General features: G+C 37.8%; 1 protein-coding gene across 1 annotated transcript in view; it reads left to right on the top strand.

Moving 5' to 3' along the window:
- Window positions 1–21519, top strand: part of AFG1L (AFG1 like ATPase) — a 160837-nt gene that overhangs the window by 42008 nt on the left and 97310 nt on the right. The window contains exons 4-7 of the mRNA XM_059700781.1: window positions 3618–3719; window positions 5755–5885; window positions 12238–12337; window positions 21188–21246. Coding sequence (XP_059556764.1) covers window positions 3618–3719; window positions 5755–5885; window positions 12238–12337; window positions 21188–21246 — 392 coding nt within the window. The remainder of the gene's footprint in view (window positions 1–3617; window positions 3720–5754; window positions 5886–12237; window positions 12338–21187; window positions 21247–21519) is intronic.

The following is a 21519-nucleotide window of genomic DNA, read 5'->3' as shown; positions in this document are numbered from 1 at the left end:
AACATTTTGCAAAACTATAGTATAAATATCACAACCAGGATATTGACATCGATACAGCTCATGGATCTTATTCAAATTTCTCCAGTTTTACTTGTATTCATGTATGTGTACAATTTATCACCTGTGTAGTTTCATGTATCCACCACCATAGTCAAGATACTGAACAATTCTATTTCTACAAGAATCCCTGTGTTGTCCATAATTTCCAGAGATATGATACATACAACAACTGGAAATTGTTTATCTTATAGTTTTCTGATGGCCATTCTTTGCCTCACAACATGGAGTATCACCCTACATAGGAGTAGCTAGCCTTCAGCCAAAGACTCAAGAGTACTCTCACATGTTGGTTTCAGGAGCTCTTTTCATTATATAGCTTCCTCCTCTCTGGTGCTTTGCCTTGAACTTTTCACCTGTGTTGGACTCCTATAATTCTGAAGTTTCTTAATCCAATTTAGCGAGACCTCGGTGATTTACTTGGATTCCCCATGTCCTCACCAACATAAAACTGGTATATCATTGGTGTTTTAATTTGTATTTTTTATATTTCAGATGGAGTTAAACTTTAAAAAAATGTGTTTAAAGCTATTTATATATTTTGTTGTGCCGCGCCAGCACAGCCAAGGGTGATCCTGAGTTGGGGGGGTGAAAGGATTGAGAAAAGACAGACAAGAGAATGAAAGCTGGGTCTCGGTGGGACACTGCTCCCTGATGAGGAGACAGCGCCAGCGCCCACAAACCGTGTCTTCATTTTATAGCAGATGCCACAAGGCAAAGTACAGGCGTGATCACGTTGTTTACAGCATTCTCGTGAGTTCCAACCCTACTCAACTACATGCACCTGAACTCTAGCACAAGGCACGTGGGGCCATGTGTTTGGACCATAGGTTCAAGCTTACAACCATAGCTGTTGGCTATGATTGTGCTGGGAGGGCCCTGCCCTCCAGCTGGAACTTGCACGTGGCAATGAGAGGACCCTGTCCTTTCATTAGTCCGAGGCTTGACCCTGGCCAAAACACTGTACCCACGCCCCACATTTTGTGTGTTATTTGAATACTCATGTTCTGTGCACTTGATCATCTTTCCCTACCCCCCTTGTTAATTCTGTATTGCTCAGTCTCTTTCAGTTGGAGTGGGGCGAGGGGAGTCCATTGAAGTAGCTGAACTAGGGGAGGAATTTAATGGTTGGTTTAATTGTGAAATCAAGTAATGATCTGATTCAGCTATGGGTAGAGAGGAGAGATTAAATAATATTTTAGGGATCTCTCTCTCCTTCCTTCCCTTTCCCTTCTTCGTCGCTTGATTCTGGTTTTCTCTTGTTGGCTTCATTCTTGGACTCCTATAATTCTTGGACTCCTATAATTTTTGATGTTATAGGAAAGAAGGCTCCTGGGATCTTCTAGGTTGCTGTCTTAAAAGGAGAAGGGATGATTCTTATTCTTGGAATCCATATTAACTCCTCCCACAAAACATTACCTAACTGGGTCATATGCTCACGGCAGGGCCAATCACAGTGTGTAGGGTAGTGGGGTATTTTTATTGGTCCACCTTGTGATTGATACTCTCATCATAGAATCATACTAAGTAGAGAAGTTTCCAGAAGGAAGAGCTTTAGGACAAAAAGTTCATTGTAGTTTGTAAGAGCTCTTTATATCTTAAAAGATATATAAGGTTAAACCACCAAGTTCCATGAGGGCATGGATTTTTGTGAAGTTTGTTCACTGTGATATCCTAAACACCTAGAAAAGGACCTCACACATGGTAGGCATTCAGTAAAAATATATTGATTAAATGAATAAAGACAATAATTTTAGTTATGGTGAATTTTATATTTAGAAAGTTGAATTGCATGTAGCCTAATATATCAGTCCTTTTCTTTTATGATTTCTGTTACCTTCAGAAACTTTTTATATGATGGTCACATTATATTTTAAGCCCATTTTTTAGAGTTAGCACAAAAGTCACTTCAAATATATGTTGTTCGCATTTGTGGTTAGATAATTCATGACTTTTTTTCTCGACCTGTCAGTATACTGTGCTTTATGCAGCAGGATTTGAAACTTTATTGATTTACTCTTTTAGGTAAATATAATGACTTAAAATCTGCTGCCACTCACTATATCAAGAGATATTGTACTGGATATTTTTGCAAAGAATTACTTTTCAGTCTGAATGGTCTCTTTTTAAAAAATCTCTTTGACAGCCCAGCTTGCCTGGTTCAGTGGTTGAATGTCGACTTATGAACCAGGAGGTCAGGGTTTGATTCCCTGTCAGGGCACATGCCTGGGTTGCGAGCTCAATTCCCACCCAGGGACTTGCAGAAGGCAGCCGATCAATGATTCTCTCTCATCATTGATGTTTTTTTTCTCTCTCCCTCTCTTTTCCTCTCTGAAATCAATAAAAATATATTTTTAAAAATCTCTTTAACAAATCGTATTTTCATATACAAAAACTTTCTGGCAATTCAAACAGCATGGGCCCAAAGTTATCTATGGAATGGAGCAATCCCCTCCCCCCCCCCCCCCCCCCATTTAAAACTCAGATCTCACTTCCTGAGCTGCAGCTCTTAGGAGGAGAACATGGTGTGGGGAAGGGGAATGGAGAACTCAGAAGGATAAGAGACAGGGCCAGCATCCCTGACCTGGCCTGCAAGGAATGCTTGGTGTGAACCAAGCTTGAGCTCTGCCTTTCTGTGCAGTGGTCGGCAAACTGTGGCTCTTTGGCCCCTTGCATGCGGCTCTTCCAGAAAATACCACGTGCGGGCACGCACGTACAGTGCGATTGAAACTTTGTGGCCTTTGCGCAGAAGTCGGTATTTTGTGGAAGAGCCACACTCAAGGGGCCAAAGAGCCGCACGTGGCTCGCGAGCCGCAGTTTGCCGACCACTGTAGGGAATAGGCTTTCTGTGCCTATTTAAAGGCCCAGCGTTAAAGGCCCAGGCCATTGACTCTTCAATTATTAATGCAATCATAGTGATGAAAAGCTCCAGAGTGTTGAAAATTACATAATTTAATTATAAGATTTGACTATCAGAATTTCTTCAAGTAGACCTCATTTTGCAAGACCTATATTCTCAGATTTTTGAAAAAGTATTATATACCTGGCAATCCTCCAGCTCTAATCTACATCTATTTCTTTTCAGTATTTATGTTAGATACTAATCTTTATTTTCTTATTTTTCATGTTTGAATTTTCCTATAGTGCCCAAGATAGTTTCTCACACTTAGTAATGGCCCAATAAATATTTCATTAATAAAATTATTTTATTCATACTGGTACCTTTTGAAAGAGAAACTGAAGATGAAGAATTTGTAAATTATGCCAGTTTATAAACATAGTTTTCAGGGGCAAATAGCCCCTCTAATATTAACTAATTTATATTATTTATATAAATACATATATATATTTAATAATATATCCTAAAAACAGGATTTTAACAGAAAAGAATATTTTATCTTTTGCTGGTTTAACATAAAAAATAAACACTTCTTAAAAAAAAAAGTAACATAGCCTTAATCTTTCCAGTAGAAGAGTGTGGTTTCATTATCCGAAAGCTAATGAACAATCATTAGAGCAATCAGTAACACTGTTTAATAGTATCCTTTTTTTTTTTTAAGGTACAGGGAAAACAATGGTGATGGACATGTTTTATACTTATGTGGAAATGAAGAGGAAAAAACGGGTTCATTTTCATGGTTTCATGCTAGATGTTCACAAAAGTAAGTTAACTATCTGGGAAAAGCAGTGGTTTTTTAGTGGGCAAACACTACAAAATAATTTTTCTCATCTTTTGAAATTCTGAACTTTTTAATAATTAAAAATATATTTTTGCTTAAAGTAAGATTTTATTTGTTTTGTGCTATATTGAAACAATGTGTCCAGAGTTGGTCCTAAAGATACATCAGTACTTCCAAATATGAGAACAGGGGTTACTATATGAAGGTTAGGCATTTTTTCTTTCTGCTAAGGATCAATAAGAAATGTGAAAGCCTCACCTGTTTCAAAAAGTTATTCTTTACAACTCAGCCATAAGAAAAGATGAAATATTGCCATTTGTGACAACATGGTTGGGTCTTGAGAGTAGTATGACACTAAGCAAAGTAAGTCACATGAAAAAGGACAAGAACCATATGATTTCACTCATATATGGAATATACTAGTAAAACAGAAAGCCACAAACAAACAAAACAAACTCATAGACAGACAATAGTATGGTGTTTACCAGAGGGGAAGGTGGGTAGGGCGAGGTCGAAGAAGGTAAAGAGTGTCAAATATATGGTGATGGAAGGGGACTAGACTTTGGGTGGTGAGCATACTATGCAATGTACAGGTGATGTATTATAGAATTGTACACTTGAGTTTTAAGTAATGTTATTGAGTAGTGCCACTCCAATAAATTTAACTAAAAATGAAGTTATTCTTGATTAGATCACTTCCACTGTGCCACCTTAGCATGTAGACATGCAGTTTGTACGTGTATGTATGCTTTATTGCTTTGTCCGTGTTCTTCTATTATCTCATTTTTGCATTGTCTATCAGCTACATTGTAACCTCCCCAGGGCAGGAACATTGCGTTTTTCTTAGAATACTTTCAGCATTTAGTACACATATAATACATGAAATGGGACTGGCTCTAGTGTATCAGGCTGGAGACAAGAACATTCTGATTAGATATGCTAGACACAGGGCAGGACTGTCTCCTCAGTGCACATCCCTGAGATTCTCAGGATTAAGATTGATTTTTTGGTCCATCTATTTACCATCTAGTCATCTAGTCTATCACTTTGTCATCTCCAAAGTGATCGAAGAATAGAGATAGAATGATTACAAATATCCTTATAATCATGGGGATATAATATGTGAGCAACTTTTTTTAAAAAACATATTTTATTAATTTTTTACAGAGAGGAAGGGAGAGGGATAGAGAGTTAGAAACATTGATGAGAGAGAAACATCGATCAGCTGCCTCCTGCACACCCCCTACTGGAGATGTGCCCACAACCAAGGTACATGCCCTTGACTGGAATCGAACCTGGGACCCTTGAGTCCGCAGGCTAACGCTCTATCCACTGAGACAAAGTAGTTAGGGCGTGAGCAATTTATTTTGAGGTAGAGAAAATGCAACCAATTTCAATGATCACACTTGTGGTTATATATGACTAGAGGCCTGGTGCACAAAAATTTGTGCACTGGGGGGGGGGTGGTCCCTCAACCTGGCCTGTGCCCTCTCGCAGTCTGGGACCCCTCGGGGGATGTCCACTTGATGGCTTAGGCCTGTTCCCCAGGGGATCAGGCCTAAGCTGGCAGTCAGACATTCCTCTGGCAGCCTGAGAGCTCTCGGGGGATGTCCACTTGCCAGCAGGGAGCAGGCCTAAGCTGCAGTTGGACATCCTTAGCGCTGCTGAGGAGGCAGGAGAGGCTCCCACCATCACTGCTGTGCTGGTAGCCATCAGCCTGGCTTGTGGCTGAGCAGAGCTCCCCCTATGGGAGCGCACTGACCACCTGGGGGCAGCTCCTGCATTGAGCATCTGCCCCCTGGTGGTCAGTGTGTGTCATAGTGACCAGTCATTCCCAGTCTTTCTGCTGTTAGGGTCAATTTGCATATTACCCTTTTATTATATAGAATTATATGTGGATTTTAAACTGATGTTTACACTAAAGTTTCATTTATTTAGATTTAAAAATATATTATAGTTATCTGAAATGTACTATTAATACAGTATTTGATTTTGTATTTAATTTCACCCGTTTAAGGAATACACCGCCTTAAACAGAGTTTGCCAAAAAGGAAACCAGGATTCATGGCTAAATCATATGATCCAATAGCTCCTATAGCTGAAGAAATCAGCGAAGAAGCATGTCTCTTATGTTTTGATGAATTTCAGGTAAGGTAGAAATGCTTCTAGATGTAGAATGGTATACTGAATGAAGTGTGAAGATTTATGGTCTGTTCCTGATTTTATCATTCTATAAAATAAAAGCCTAATATGCTAAGTGTCTGGTTGTCCGGTCGTCTGTTCAACCAATCAAAGCATAATATTCTAATGATATGCTAAGGCCACTCAACTGCTTGCTGTGATGTGCACTGACCACTGGGAGTAGATGCTCCAACTGGTAGGTTAGCTTGCTGCTGGGCTCTGGCCAATTGGGGCTGAGTTGGATGGGCCGGACATGCCCCGGAGCCCTTCCGTGGTCCCTCCCTGGCTGGCCAACCTCCCACGTCCCTCCCCAGCCCTGATCGTGCACCGGTGGGGTCCCTTACCTTGGCCTGCCCTCTCACAATCCAGACCCCTCAGGGGATGTTGGAGAGCCAGTTTCGGCCCGATTCTGCAGGCCAGGTCGAGGGACCCCACTGGTGCACAAATTCATGCACTGGGCCTCTAGTTGTTTTATAAATTGGTTTGAATTATCTCTTATGACTTTAATATTACTATCTGGTTCAGGGGTCAGCACACCCACCTCAGCTTGCTGAGGGCAAATCTGGCCATCAGCTTTTATAAGGCCAGTGAGAAAAGAATAGTTTTTATATTTTTAAAATGTATTATAATATATTTTAAATATATTATAAAAATATATTTTTATAATTTTATATTTTTAAATTATATTTTTAAATATAAAAAATATTTCAAAAGAAAAAGAAAATTCAACACAGCCCATTTGTGGCTTGCAAAGCCTAAAATATTCACTGTTCAGCCTTTTATAGGAAAAGTTTGCCCACCCTGATACTCTAGTCTAGTCAGTGAATCCACATTCCCCCCCCCCCCCCCCCCGCTCCACACACACACCATGATGGAGATAGTGTAATGATTACAACATAATGTCTTAAAGGTGTTTAAGGTTTTTTAAAAAATGTTTTTATTTGATTCACATATCTCACAACTTAAATATGATGAAGGGAGAGAATTGTCTTAAACTTTTAAAATTTCTTCTAGTTTTAGGATTCTTTGAAATTGTGACTCTAAATTGGTAGTGAGTTATTTCCTGATCTTTATTTCTTACTAGAGTCCCGATGCACAAAATTCATGCCAGAGTAAGCCTTCCTTCCCCTGGCTGCCAGCACTGGCTTCCCTCTGGCACCTGGGACATGGGCTTCCCTCCAGCACCTGGGACCCAGGCTTCCCTTGCAGCTCTGGCTTCGTCCAGAAGGTTGTCCAGAAGGATGTCCAGAAGGACATCTGGTCTAATTAGCACATTACGCTTTTATTATTATAGATGAAAGCAAATATGGGATAAAGGCAAACACCAAATCTTATGCTTATCATGTATCCTATGCCATCCCAGTGGAGTAGTAGTAGTCGGAGTAGTAGTAATAATCGATACTTTAGACTAAGAATTACTTTCTCTTTAGTAGACTTCTTTCTTTAGTAGTTCCGAAGCATAATACTGTAGTTGATTTTTCTATAATGCTTATCATAAGAACAACTGAGCATTGGAATGAAAATAGGAAAATCCACAAGTACTGAATATAAACTTAAAATAGAGCTTCACACCAAAGCTTTTGAAAAATATTTCTGGAGCTGAGTGCAGAAACTCCTGTGTCTGATTGCCTAGAATAAAGGCCCATTGACCTTTTCAAGCTAACATTTGTGTGTGCCTACTCTTAGGTAGACGCTGGGTGATTCACACAACTCCTTTCATATTTGTGATGAAGTGAGGGAATTGCCCTAGTTAAATTTTAAACTTTCTTTCAGTAAAAACTTGGGTTAGTGGAAATATGTTGTAGCCAGGATGCCTTTATCCCAAATGAGGCAACTCAATCCACATAGCTAACAGCAATCTTGATTTATGATAGAGGAGTAAGAGGAATTTTAGCTGTGCGTGGTGTTGCACTGAACCATCTGGGGAAGAGGAATCTTCATTTCTTTCTCCCTTTAGTCATTTTAAGACAGCCTGGCATCTACTCTTTGTACAGAGGTCTTCAAAAGAAAGGCTTATGGAAAAGAGCTGTTCCCCTGCTACTCTGAAGAGGCATACTAAGTACACCGATGTGCTATTTCAGGAAGAGAAGGGCATCGTGTAGTTGGCAAAGCAGCATCGGGTTAATAGTTACGCTGCCTTCAGCAACAGGTCAGTGAAGAGTCGCTGAAGGCCATCTCACATGATTTATCATTACGAGTCTCCTTAAATTACCTCTAAATAAAATTGAATTGGCACAGTTAAATTTTTGATTAAGGTACTGAAGTTAAAAAATTTTTAAGTATATTAATATCCAACCTTTGTTAAATGATTTTTGGCTCACAAAGTAGTTTCATATCTTTACTTCATTTAATTCTGTAAAGTAGTTATTGTTACTATCTTCATCATATAGATGAGGAATTTCATAGGTAGCATCTACAAATCGTTAACTTAAAAATGAAAATTTTAAACAATCAGAGAAATGATTGGTATATTGAAGTAGTCCCCCAACTAAGTCCCACTTCCTTTATATATAGTAACAACCCACATTTTTTTTCCTGTCAATGTTTTGAATTATCTTAACACTTTTGTCTAATTTAACAAGTATCTCATTGTTTTACTGCATATTACTTTAAGTAATAATGGTTGAATTTTTTCCATGTTTGTTTACTTACTAATTAAAAGCCATCTTTTATGACTATCTGTTTGAGGCAATGCCCATTTATTTATTAGAATGTTTCATTTTATTATATACATTCTGTAATATTAGCTACTATGTACTTAGTACTTGTGTCTATGTTATTGTGCTCTATCATTACATTTACAGCTAAAATTCTATATAGCTATACATAAATAATAAGGAATTGTACTAGCATAAATACCATACATAGGTAATAGTCCTGGTTACCATTTATTGAGAATTTACTATATGTATCATAACAATTTTGCATTGCATTGATGAGGAAATTATGGATCAGAGAGGTTAAGTAACTTGTCTAAGGTTGAAGAGCTGGAAACTCAGTTTGAATCCATCACCAGTATTCTTAGTCACTGGTCATAACAGCTATATTTTATGTTTTTCTTGGTATATGATATCTTCTATTATGTTTTTAAATGTATAGATCTAGCTGGGTGGGTTTTTAGTAGATATTTTTAAAGTTAGAACCTAAAAATTATCCTTAAGCCTATTAAGCCTAATACAGTGCATTACTGATTTACTAGAAAAGATTTTTTAGGTACTTTAACCTTAATGACAGTATATCTACAAACACCACTTCACTTTTAAAATTGAATCCTATTAGTAGTCTTGATTTTTAACTAGTTATTATCAACTTTTAGTTGGTGTTATTTAATGTAATATTTATTTTAGTGGGAAGCTGAATGAATTATTGGTGCTTAAAAACAAGAATATATTCTTTCTTTTTTATGCTCTTGAATTTAAGGCATTTTAAAGACTGCTATGATAGCATTCAGATTGTATCTGCAGAATATATTCCTCATTAGTTTGGTCATCTTTACCTGTGGTATCAGATACACTATTTTTATTTTGTTTGAGAATTTGTCTAGATAGATTGTTTTTATGTGTTTTAGTTGCTAAAATAAAAGAATAGGTTTTCTTTAAGATTTTCTTTAGGGACTTCTTTATGCCTTCATTGAGTATTTATATTTCTTATTAAACTGTTTCTGAAAAATGATTCTGAAGATAATCAAAATATGAAAGGAAAGCGATTTTTAAACATGTTATTTCTTCCTGTCTTTAGGGACACTGGATAGATGTTTTACTAATATGTTTTTTTAAAAAAAAGATTTCCAATGAGCAGAATATCATCCAAAATTCTCCTCTATAGCTATCAATATCATTTTAAAAATAGTTTTGACCGTTTTTATAAAACAGGAAAGCTATTTAAAACTGTTAATAAAAAATAGGTGCTTATTTTTGTGCTAATACTAATTACTGATAATGCATGCTTATGTTTGTCAGTCATTGCATGGCACTGTACCAATCAGAGGCTTGACTGAGACTCAAGCACTTACACATGTAAATTAACCGTTAGATTTTTTTTTTCTTTTTTACTTAAGTGAGTCATAATGGAATGCAACTCTAGGTCATAAAAAATCTTTTCTCTTTAATGCCAATGAAATGTCTCCACTCTCTGTATTAGCAGACTACCCTTATTGGTAATCTGTAGCCTTCTCTTTTGTTCCTGGTAGTAATGAAATGCTGGGTGCTGAAAAAGCCTGCTCTTCAAGAATGTGTGGCCAGTTGCCTTCTGTTCACTTATACTGTAAAATTACTGTTCCCCGGCAAAGCTGAACAAGAAAGGGGACAGGATCAAAAGAGTATACATTGGCACCCAGCTGCACCAAGTGACTCCTGCTTTCTTAATTAGCCACAGCTTCTCCAAGTAAATTTACTCCGATACAGCAAAAACACTGAAATACAGAAACAACATATGATAATTCAACCACAAATCTTTATTGTTTGCTTTTTCCAGCCTCCCATTGAAACCTTTGCACAGTGCTATAAGCTAAATGTCCCTTCATTTTTCTGAATCTTAGGGCACAAAAGCTATTTTAAATGTTTTCAAAAACACCAGTGAGATAGGCAGATGATGATTTTTATTCTCTAAAATTGGGTAACTTTTCATTGGTATTCTTTTTAAAAGTCAGTGTGTTGGGAATCCAATTTAAACGTGCAGTTGCTTCTAAAATTTGCTAGCTTGTTCTGTCCTCTCATCAGAAATGCCACTGGTATTTAAGCCTTTGAAAAGGGCCTTCTCTGTGAGTGTTTTTGCAGAAGCAAAATTTGACAGTGATCCTAAGCTCCAAATTAATTAATGTGGTATCAGCACCACTTTCCTTTTCATTTTAATCACCACTTTGTAAGTTCCTGAAGTCTTTTTAATATAAGAACCATCAGTAGGTTTTTGGTTAATATTTTAAAGTTACAGTTTGAGACAGAAAAGAAAGATCTGTGCATCCCCATATCCTGGCCTTGTTTTGTTTTGTTCAGGTGGGAAGGAAAGAATTATACTTTTGAGTAAGATACCAGCTGTAAAGAGAAAGTGACTGGGACCTGTCCAGGCCAGGCTGTTGTTAGTTGTGTTAGAACCAGTTAGTTGTTTACTTGTAGTATTTTGAACTAATTTGAAAGAATTCCATTAGTTTCTATGCGTTCTGACATGATTTAAAAATAACATACATATTGATATATATTGTGTGATATATTTTATGAACATGAAACAAGTTTTAGTGAGGTTATCTAAAGTGTGTTATTAAAGAAAGATCATAACATTGCTACATCAAGAGTATCTAAAACCCATGTTGTATTCAAAAGGGAAGGTATGATCATTAATATCAGCCTTCCCTATACATTTTTTTAAGTCAACTTCCTTTCCTCAATTTCTGTATTTCTATGTGATTTTTAAAAGCATTAAAAAAGTCATTATTAAGCTTAATTAAGTTAATTGTGGATTAAAAATAATTTTTAAAAAGATCATTAGTTATATGTATCTCTGTACTTAGATTAAATAATTTTATATGCATTCTGCACTTTTTGTTTTGTCAGAAGTTTTTTTCAAAAAAATACTGTCTTAGCCATTCTTATAAGTTGTTATTTTAAAAACATTTTTGTAGAAGGAATATTTGTGTTTATGAAGGTTAGCAGAGGCTGGCTGTGCTGGAAGTGACTGCAGTGCCTTTTGATTATTCATGGACAGTAATAGAAGGCACTTAAAAAGAACAATGAAATTGCTTATTTTTGTGATGGGCCATCTGTTGAATTGTTTTGTGCAACAATTGCACAATAGTATCTGTGTCATATCATTCTATTTTCAACAGCAGCTGATTATGCCTCACTGGCTACTTGTCCTTATTTCTAAAGTTCCATGACCATTTAAAGGCACCTTTTGAGGGACCTTTGCCACAAAGGTACTAGAAATCTCAAACAGCTTGTGTATGTCTCTCTCTTCTTTATTTTTATTTTTTGGAGAAGGGGGCTGTGATGGAAGTAGGAAAAGGGAGTTGGTCATGTTAGTCCTAATTAATTAGACTTCGTAAATGTTTAGTACAATTATCTATGCTTTCCACCTGTAGTTCTATAAAAGAAGTTAATAAAGAACCATTTGACAATTTGTGTAGAAATGATAAGCTTGCAAAATAGAAAAGTTAAAAGACCACTATACAGTTTTTCATGCTTTTAATTATCTACTCTTTTCGTCATGATGATAATTAGAATTTTTCTCTTGGAATTCACTTTCATCCTTAAAAAAAAAAAGTCTTTAGCAAATTTGTTAGAGCAGAAGTGAAATGAAAATAAAACAAATGTGCTGTTGTCCATAGGTCACTGACATTGCTGATGCTATGATTCTGAAACAGCTTTTTGAAAATCTGTTCAAAAATGGGGTCGTCGTTGTGGCAACATCCAACAGGCCACCAGAAGGTAAAAACAAAACATTGTGCTAATCTCATCCAATTAGATGGAAACTAACAAGCTTTTAAAAATCCATAATTTTTTACTTATTTTACTATGTGAATAAATCTGATGACTTTGCTTATCATTAGTTTCATAATTGACTTATTCTGAAAAACCAGTGAGTATTTGTATTTTTTTAATCCTCCCTTAAGGATATTTTTCCATTGATTTTTAGAGAGAGTAGCAGAGAGAGGGAAAGACAGAGAAATATGGATGTGAGAGAAACACATTGATTGGTTGCCTCCTGCACTTGCCCCAACAAGGGCCCTGGCCCAGCGAGGAGCCTGCAACCAAGGTACATGCCCTTGACTGGACTCGAACCTGGAACCCTTTGGTCTGCAGGCTGAGGCTCTATCCACTGAGCCAAACTGGCTAGGGCTCAGTATTTGTATTTGAAAAATGTTTATATTCCTTGCATGCTAAATCCAGGTGATCTGTTGTGTTTGATGCACCTGCTGTTTTTCTAAGAATTAGTTATGCCCTATGTGCATGTAAAAAAATGCAGTCCTTTTTAACTGCTTTTTATGGATCATAAAAGAAACTCAATGAAATGGAAGGCAAAATTCCTAATTAAATTTTAGGAAAAAAAATTGAAGTTCACTTGCATAAGTAGTTTCTATGAGACTGACGCACTACCTACTGCGCTAACGAGGCACCTCATAAGTAGTTTCTAATACTTCATATATCATTTCTCAAAAAGCACTGGGGTTTACTAGGAAATTATTTAAGAAGTAAAATACAAATAATATTTAAATAAAAACAAGTTTAAAATCTTGTTTTATTTGGGTCACCATGTGGTCAGTTGAAGGTCTAAGGAACCCCAAATAATATTTTATACATTCTTTTTATTTTATTTTATTTTTTAAGCAAGGCAAGTATCTTTACTCCTGCAGGAGGGTGTACACGCACAGGGTCTGGCAGCACGCACAGTGAGAGGGTGGTCTGCTTGGGCTTTTATGCCTGACACACGTCATCTGTCTCTCACTCTTGATTGGTGAGGCTCACACTCTTTAAAAAAAAAAAAATATATATATATATATATATATATATATTTTATTGATTTTTTTACAGAGAGGAAGGAAGAGGGATAGAGAGTTAGAAACATCGATGAGAGAGAAACATCGATCAGCTGCCTCCTGCACACCCCCTACTGGGGATGTGCCCGCAACCAAGGTACATGCCCTTGACCGGAATCGAACCCGACGCTCTATCCACTGAGCCAAACCGGCTACGGCGAGGCTCACACTCTTGTGTGATTGGCTAATTTAAAGGAAAAAGAGTGCCAAGTCATGTGAGCCAAAATTATTTTATACACTAGAGGCCCAGTGCACTGGTAAGGTCCCTAATGGCTGCTGGTTGGGGCCTCTCTTCCCTTCTCCCAGCTGTCTGCCACTGCTGCCTGCTGGGGCGGTGCCAGCTGTAGGGAGAGGTCAAGGGTGGTTGGCTGGCCAGCCCCACCCCCTGGTCAAACTCCCAGTTGAAGGGACAAATGCATATTAGGCTTTTATTATATAGGATTCTTTTTTTTTTTTTAATATATTTTATTGATTTTTTACAGAGAGGAAGGGAGAGAGATAGAGAGTTAGAAACATCGATGAGAGAGAAACATCGATCAGCTGCCTCCTGCACACTTCCCACTGGGGATGTGCCTGCAACCCAGGTACATGCCCTTGACCGGAATCGAACCTGGGACCCCTCAGTCCGCAGGCCGACGCTCTATCCGCTGAGCCAAACCGGTTTCGGCATATATAGGATTCTTAACGTTAACAGCTTTCTGCCTGGAATGCTTTTCTTCCAGATATCTGCAAGGCCAGGTTCTTACCTCCTTCAGGTCTTTGCTGAAAAGTTACTTTGCCAATAAGCCTGGACTTATCCCCTTATTTGAATCTACAATCCTCCCCTTTTTTCTGGTACTGCTTCTCCTTGTCTGCTCTACTTTTTTCCTGTAGCACTTATGGACCCAGAGTATAATTTACTTATTATATTAAAGTTTATTGTCTGTCCCTTTTCAGGACACAAAAGCTTTTGTGAGGGCAGTGACTTATTTCTTCTGTTCACAGATGTATTTTAAGCACTTAAGCAGGCTATCGATGGATTTCAGCAAATAGCCTTAGAATGAGTTTTGAATGAATGCATGCTTTAAAAGGATCTCTCTGGCTACAGTACTGAGAATAAATAGATTGTGGGGATGACGTTTCAAGGTTGGAAGTAAAGAGACTACTTAGGAGATGATTGCCACAATCCTGAGGGGGATGATGGAGCAGGGCAGGTGGTGAGAGTGGCCAGATTCTGGATGTATTTTGTAGGCAGAGCCAAAAGGATTTACTGATGGAATGAATGGAGGGTATGGAAAAAAATAAAAGAGGGAGGTTGGGATTAATGACTCAAGGCTTTGGCCCGAGCAACTGGAAGGATAAAATTGCTATTTACTGAGATAGTGAAGACTACAGGAGAAGCAGATTTGGATAGGGAGGTGAAAGTGAGGGCTTCTATGATGGTGAGGCAGATGCATATGTGTTTGGATTTCAATGGAAATGTTTGGACTGGAAACATAAATGTGGATTCATCAGTACTAAAGGAAGCGGGAAACAGCAGCCAGTGAGGTGGGAGAACCCAGGGAGTGTCAAGCCAGGAAAGGGAAAGTGGTACAAAAAGGAGGGCTGATCACATTTGTTAAAATGCTGCTAGGAGCGAGGAGGTGAAAGTGAGGTGGAGAATTGACTATGGGAATTGATAATATGGAGTTTATTAGCGAATCTGAAAAGAGCAATGTAATCATTTGTTGTTTTGTTTTAAATAAGCATGCCACATTGATGCCATATTAAATTTGTAGTCTGCTAATACACCCATACCTTACTTTGTGAACTGCTGTCAAACTAGGTCTCTCCCCTTTGTATAGTTGATTTTCCTTCCTATTACATTTCATCTTATTAGTTTATCTGCATTGTTCCATTGAATTGAATTTATGTTGATAGCTTTTGAAATATGATTTTATCAAATTATATTTAGTTATTCCTACTAACTAAATATTATAAACTTGGTAATCACACTTCTATATCTTTAGCCATTAATTAAAATGTGTAAATAAGATAGAACCAAATTAAGACCCCTGTAGTATACCACTAGAGGCCTTTTAGGGAGATATCAATTAATTTTAGGGTGATATAAAGAAATAAACTAATTAATACTTTTGGAGTCAGTTATTCACACAATTATAGTTATAACTAATCTGTTATACTACAAGAGAATTATGAATGATTTTGTCAGATCATTTGTTAAAATCCATATAAGGCCTGGCTTGCATGGCTCAGTGGTTGAGCATCAAACCAGGAGGTTACGGTTTGATTCCTGGTCAGGGCACATGCCTAGGTTACAGACTCAATCCCTCATGCAGGAGGCAGCTGATCAGTGATTCTCTCCCTATCCCTTCCTTTCTGAAATTAAAAATATATATATTTAAAAATCCATATAAGATTATGTATAGAATTCTTGTGATTTATTGTTGTAGGAACCCTATGAACCAAGTCAGTGAGCTTTTAATATTAGATCACCTATCTAGGTGGGAGCCAGGGTTGACTCTATTCTAGCTGAATTGTTTACCTAACAGTGTCATCAGAATTGCCTTTAGATATTCAGAGAGAAGCTATGTTAATAAATAACAGGGTACCAGAACAAGCTTGCTGCCCCCCTAACCCCCCACCCCCATCAAAGACTAATGAGAACAAAATTGCACTTGGCTCTCAGGCTTTTGTACTGTGGTAAACCGAGGAAGGACAACCACAAGGAGAGGTTATGGAGCACCCTGGAGCACAGAGCTTTGTAGGAACAGAGTTATAGGCGCACCAATGCAGCATGCAGAAATCCAAGGTGGAGGCACTCTTGTGGAGACGACTGAAATTTCAAGATGCAGAATTGCAAAAATTGGTCATTAGCCACAAACTTAAAAAAAGTCATCGATATATATATATATAAGCCTAAGCGACTGGCCATGACATGCAGTGATCACCTGGGGGCAGATGCTCAACACAGGAGCTGCTGAGCGACAGCAACTTTGCAGCGTGCCCTCTCGCACTCCGGGACCCCTTGGGGATGTCAGACTGTTGGCTTCGGCCCGAATCCCACAGGCCAGGCTGAGAGACCTCACCTGCCAGAGGGACTCCGCTCATTCTGCAGGTGCCCTCCGAGCCCTGGCGCCACCCCAGGTGCTGCTGGCCGGGAACGGACTGGGGGAGGTTGGCTCCAGGGTGTGTCCAGCCCATCTTGCTCAGTTCTACTCCGCTGGCCACTTTCTAATTAATTTCCTTTCAATGTGCACAAATCCGTGCACTGGGCCTCTAGTTTATAAATATAAACCATAGAAGAAACGCTTGTTATACACAGCAGCCAAATGATCATCATAAATATCTGAATATTTTAATATAAAGATGGCATATCTTTATAGATAAATAAATACATATTTATATATGAATATAATTTTAAATAATATATAATATAAATAAGATGGCATATCTATATAAGTAATATATAGAAATAATTTTATGAGTGAAGAAATGAGACTCAGATTAAGTGTGGATGTAGGAAAAGGCAAAACTATCAGATAAAGAATGGATCAGTGATTGTCAAGCTGGAGTGGGGAGGTGTTTGACTTCAAAGGGGCAACATAGGAGAATTTTCGGGGGTGATGGAACTGTTTTGCATCCATTTGTGGTGGTGGTCTCATGTGTTAAAACCAATGCAATTGTATACCCCCAAAACGTTAATTTTACTGTATATAAATAAAAACAAATCGGATAGTGAGTGGAAGAACAGGGGCTTAACCTGGGTTTGTGACTCTTTTAACACATTGATCTTTATCTTTCCTCCTTTTTGGTCATCACTGATCTTTGTTTTCCCTGTCCCAGAATGTCCCCTTTTCCAGCCATCAAAATGCAATTAACTTTTTTTTTTTAGGTCACAGATTTTAATGTAGCAGCCCAGATATGTTGTTATTATTTTTAAATAACATTTACTTATTCTCAGAATGTTACAAGAGGCGGAGGAAGAGCCTTCCTGGCAGAGGGTTGAAGCAAAGCCCTGTGGCGGGAGAGAGCATGACTCACTGGAGAAACTGAAATGTAGCTGGTGTGGCTGGAGTGCGAGGAAGGAGGAGGGGGATGCAGTGAGGTACAGGATGCATCTGGCATAGTGGAGCTAGACCACAGAAAGTACTCATAAGCACTTTGAATTTTATTCTAAGAGAAATGAGAAGCCATTGAAGTGCTTTAAGCAGGGACTGATGAGATTGGAGTTGGAAATACCACTCTGGTTATAGTGTGGAGATGGGCTACGGGATGGGGTGCAGTGATTGGTAGATTCAGGGAGACATTAGGTGGCTATTGCATACACTGGGCAGGAAATGGTGATAGCGTGGCATAAGGCAGTGATTCTCAACTGGGGGCTCTTTTGCCCACCAGCGCATATTTGACAATGTTTGAGACATTTTTAGTTGTCACAAGTAGGCGAGGCAGGCGGTGGGTGCTGTTACCGGCATCCAGTAGGTGGAGGCCAAGAATTCTGCCAAAAATCCTATAATGTATGGGGCTTCCTCCCACAACAAAGAATTATCTAGCCAAAAATGTAAGTGGTGCCAAGGTTGAGAAACCCTGCTATAAGGTGATGTCAATGGATATGGAGGGGAAAGATTTGAAAGATATTTAAGAGGTAAAACGGATAACACCTGGTTATAGGCTGGATTTTTTTTAATGAGAAAAAAGGCAAATAACAGTATTGAAAACATGAAATGGAGAGACACACCATGTTCATGAACTGGAAAATTCCATTTTATGTAGATGTTGATTTTCCTCAAACTGATATATAGATTCAGTGGGTTCCAGTCAAATCTCAGAGGTTTATAACTGGTGGAACTTGACAAGCTGATTCTGAAATCTACTAGTATATGGAAGAGCAAGGACCAAGAATAGATCTTAGGGAATCAAACACAGGGGGTTGATATAGTGGGACAAAATAGAAAAATAAATTGTGGTATATTCAAATGATCACTCTATATAGCTGCACACATTCATTTGGACAAATCTCAGACACATAATACTGAGTGAAAAAGCAAGTCATAGAAGAATAAACGTGGGGTGATTCCACTTATATAAAACTCAAAAACATGTAAAACCAATACAAACATGTAATAACATAACAAAGCAAAGCCAAGGAATGATGAAGACAACCGTGTTTTCTCTGCCAGGGAGGGGCACAGCAGGGACATCAAAGGAAATGGTATCCATTTCTCAAGTGAGGGGGTGGGGGTGTTGTTTCTCTGTATCTCCTAATTTATTTATTTATTTATTTATTTATTTATTTAATATATATTTTATTGATTTTTTACAGAGAGGAAGGGAGAGAGATAGAGAGTTAGAAACATCGATGAGAGAGAAACATCGATCAGCTGCCTCCTGCACATCTCCCACTGGGGATATGCCCGCAACCCAGGTACATGCCCTTGACCAGAATCGAACCTGGGACCCTTCAGTCCGCAGGCCGACGCTCTATCCACTGAGCCAAACCGGTTTCGGCTGTATCTCCTATTTAATTAAAAAACAAAAAACAAGATATCTGGGAGGGTGAGTATTAAAGCAGAGGAGGAAACAGGCAGTCTGCCAATGCTTATGTATAGCACAAAGTGCCAGGCACACCATGTTCCTAACGCAGTTAAAAATTAGTAATAGCCCGGTTGGCATGGCTTAGTAGTCGAGCATCGACCTATGAACCAGGTTTGATTCCTGGTCAGGGCACTAGCCCAGGTTGTTGGCTCAATCCTCAGTGTGGGGCATGCAGGAGGCAGCTGACCAATGATCCTGTCTCTAACATTCTAATATTAGAATGTTCAAGAATAATCCTATATTACTTAGATTCTATCAGGCAACAATGCTATGTGATCCTTCCTTAAGCCAGCATATCCATAGTGAATAAAAGACTGGGTATCACTAGAAAGTTGGCTAACAATTATGCATACACACACACACACACACACACACACACACACACACACTACAGAGTGGGGTAGAAGGTTTATAGTTTTGAGTACATGAAACAGAGTTTATTCTTGTAATATTAATTATTGTATTATTTTCCATATGAATAATTGCAGACCGAGTTTTGCCCCAACCTGTATAATTTATCATATTAATACTTCTAGGGAGAAAAAAAAATCAGTGGTGTTCACCATAAAAGCTGAAAGAGCATTTGGCATAATTCAACACCTTTTTAAAAAATGCATATTTTTAAAATTGATTTCAGAGAGGAAGAGAGATATAGAAACATCAGTGATGAGAGAGAATCACTGATCGGCAGCCTTCTGCACGCCCCACACTGGGGATTAAGCCCACAACCTAGGCATATGCCCTGACTGGGAATCAAACCGTGACCTCCTGGTTCATAGGTCTATGCTAAACCACTGAGCCACGCCAGCCAAGCAACACCTTTCTTGATAGAATCACACAAAATAGAAATAGATAATAGGTTTTTAATATGATACCAAATATATGTATATCAGTTCAAAAGTCAGAATGATGCTTAGTAGAGAAACTGTGATATTTCTACTACAAGTGTGAACAAGCTAAGGATGCCAACTATTAGTTTTTAACATTGAATTACAGTAAAGTCAAAGATTATAGGAATAACTAGGTGATAGTGAGGGGAACCAAGAAAAAAACCACATGTTTTGACTACAGGGATTCACCAAGATTAGTCATACCACTCCTTTCTCAAGGTTATAAAAACAAACCACCAACCCTAATATGGGAACAATAAATAGGAAAGAGAAGTAAGAGAAAATTTCTGTTTTGTATTTTTTAAAAATCAGGAAAACATAGACTCTGTGATGTAGAAGATCTAAGCTGAGAGAAGACTACAGATTCAGTGGGAAATCTTTTTTTGCTTAGAAATCAGCTGAAATAAAAGGAAGCTAAATAAGATAAGAAAAGAGATGAAATAAAAATCGGCATTAGAATAATTAAAGTGTAGAATTTAAAGAAAATTAAATTAGTGATGTAGGGAAACAACTTGGGAAGCTCTGCCAGTGTGTAGAAATAGAATAAATAAAATAAAATGCTGAAAAAGGTAAATAAACCCCATGGAGGAGAGGTTTTAATGTAAACTTATTAAAAAGAAATGCTTGAGCTGGCCAGTGTGGTACAATGGTTGAGCATCTACCTATGAACTACTAGGAGGTCACAGTTCTATTCCCGTCAGGGCACATCCCCAGTAGGGGGCCTGCAGGAGGCAGATGATCAATGATTTTCTCATCATTGATATTTCTATTATATCTGAAATCAATAAAAAATTATTATTATAGTCTAAAGCTAATTTGATTGAATGCCTTTTGATCTTTCTTTGATCGTTAATGTTTTTTTCTTATTAAGAATATAGTGAATTTTGTTTAGTACCAGAATTAAATTAGTTTTGGTTATATTTTCCTTTTTTTGTTCATTTATTTATTTATTGATTGATTGATTGTCAGTGGAAAGCTTTATTTGCCAGGCTAATATATAAGCTTAAATTATGATTTAGGCTAAGTAAAAAGCTAATACCAGCCTTAGCTGGTTTGGCTCAGTGGATAGAGCGTCGGCCTGCAGACTGAAGGATCCCCAGTTCGATACTGGTCAAGAGCACATGCCTGGGTTGCGGGCTCAATCCCCAGAGGGTGGCATGCATAAAGCAGTTGATCAATGATTCTTTCTCATCATTGATGTTTCTATCTCTCTCTCCCCCTACCTTCCCCTCTGAAGTAAAACAAGAAAAAAAGCCAATACCATTTTTTTCTTTCAGATCTCTATAAAAATGGACTACAAAGAGCTAACTTTGTACCATTCATAGCTGTCCTGAAGGTAAGGAAAATCACTTACTTGTGTTCACTGATTAATATCATGTTGGTTGATAATTGAAGGCTTTTAAAAGATTACTATGATGTGGCATTCAAGCACAATTCATTTTTATATTTTGGTAGTATTAGTCAAAGACACAAGAGGAGAAAATAATCTTTTTTATTTAGCATTCATTAATATGTACAGAGGAAAAATTACAAAATATACTCTAAATTATTACCTAACTGAAACATTTGATAGTTTGTATTTTATAAATTTTAATTTGAAGTTTGCTCA

This window comes from Myotis daubentonii, chromosome 6 (genome assembly GCF_963259705.1).
Source record: "Myotis daubentonii chromosome 6, mMyoDau2.1, whole genome shotgun sequence".
Lineage (NCBI taxonomy): Eukaryota > Metazoa > Chordata > Mammalia > Chiroptera > Vespertilionidae > Myotis > Myotis daubentonii.
This window is presented reverse-complemented; position numbering and strand designations above follow the sequence as displayed.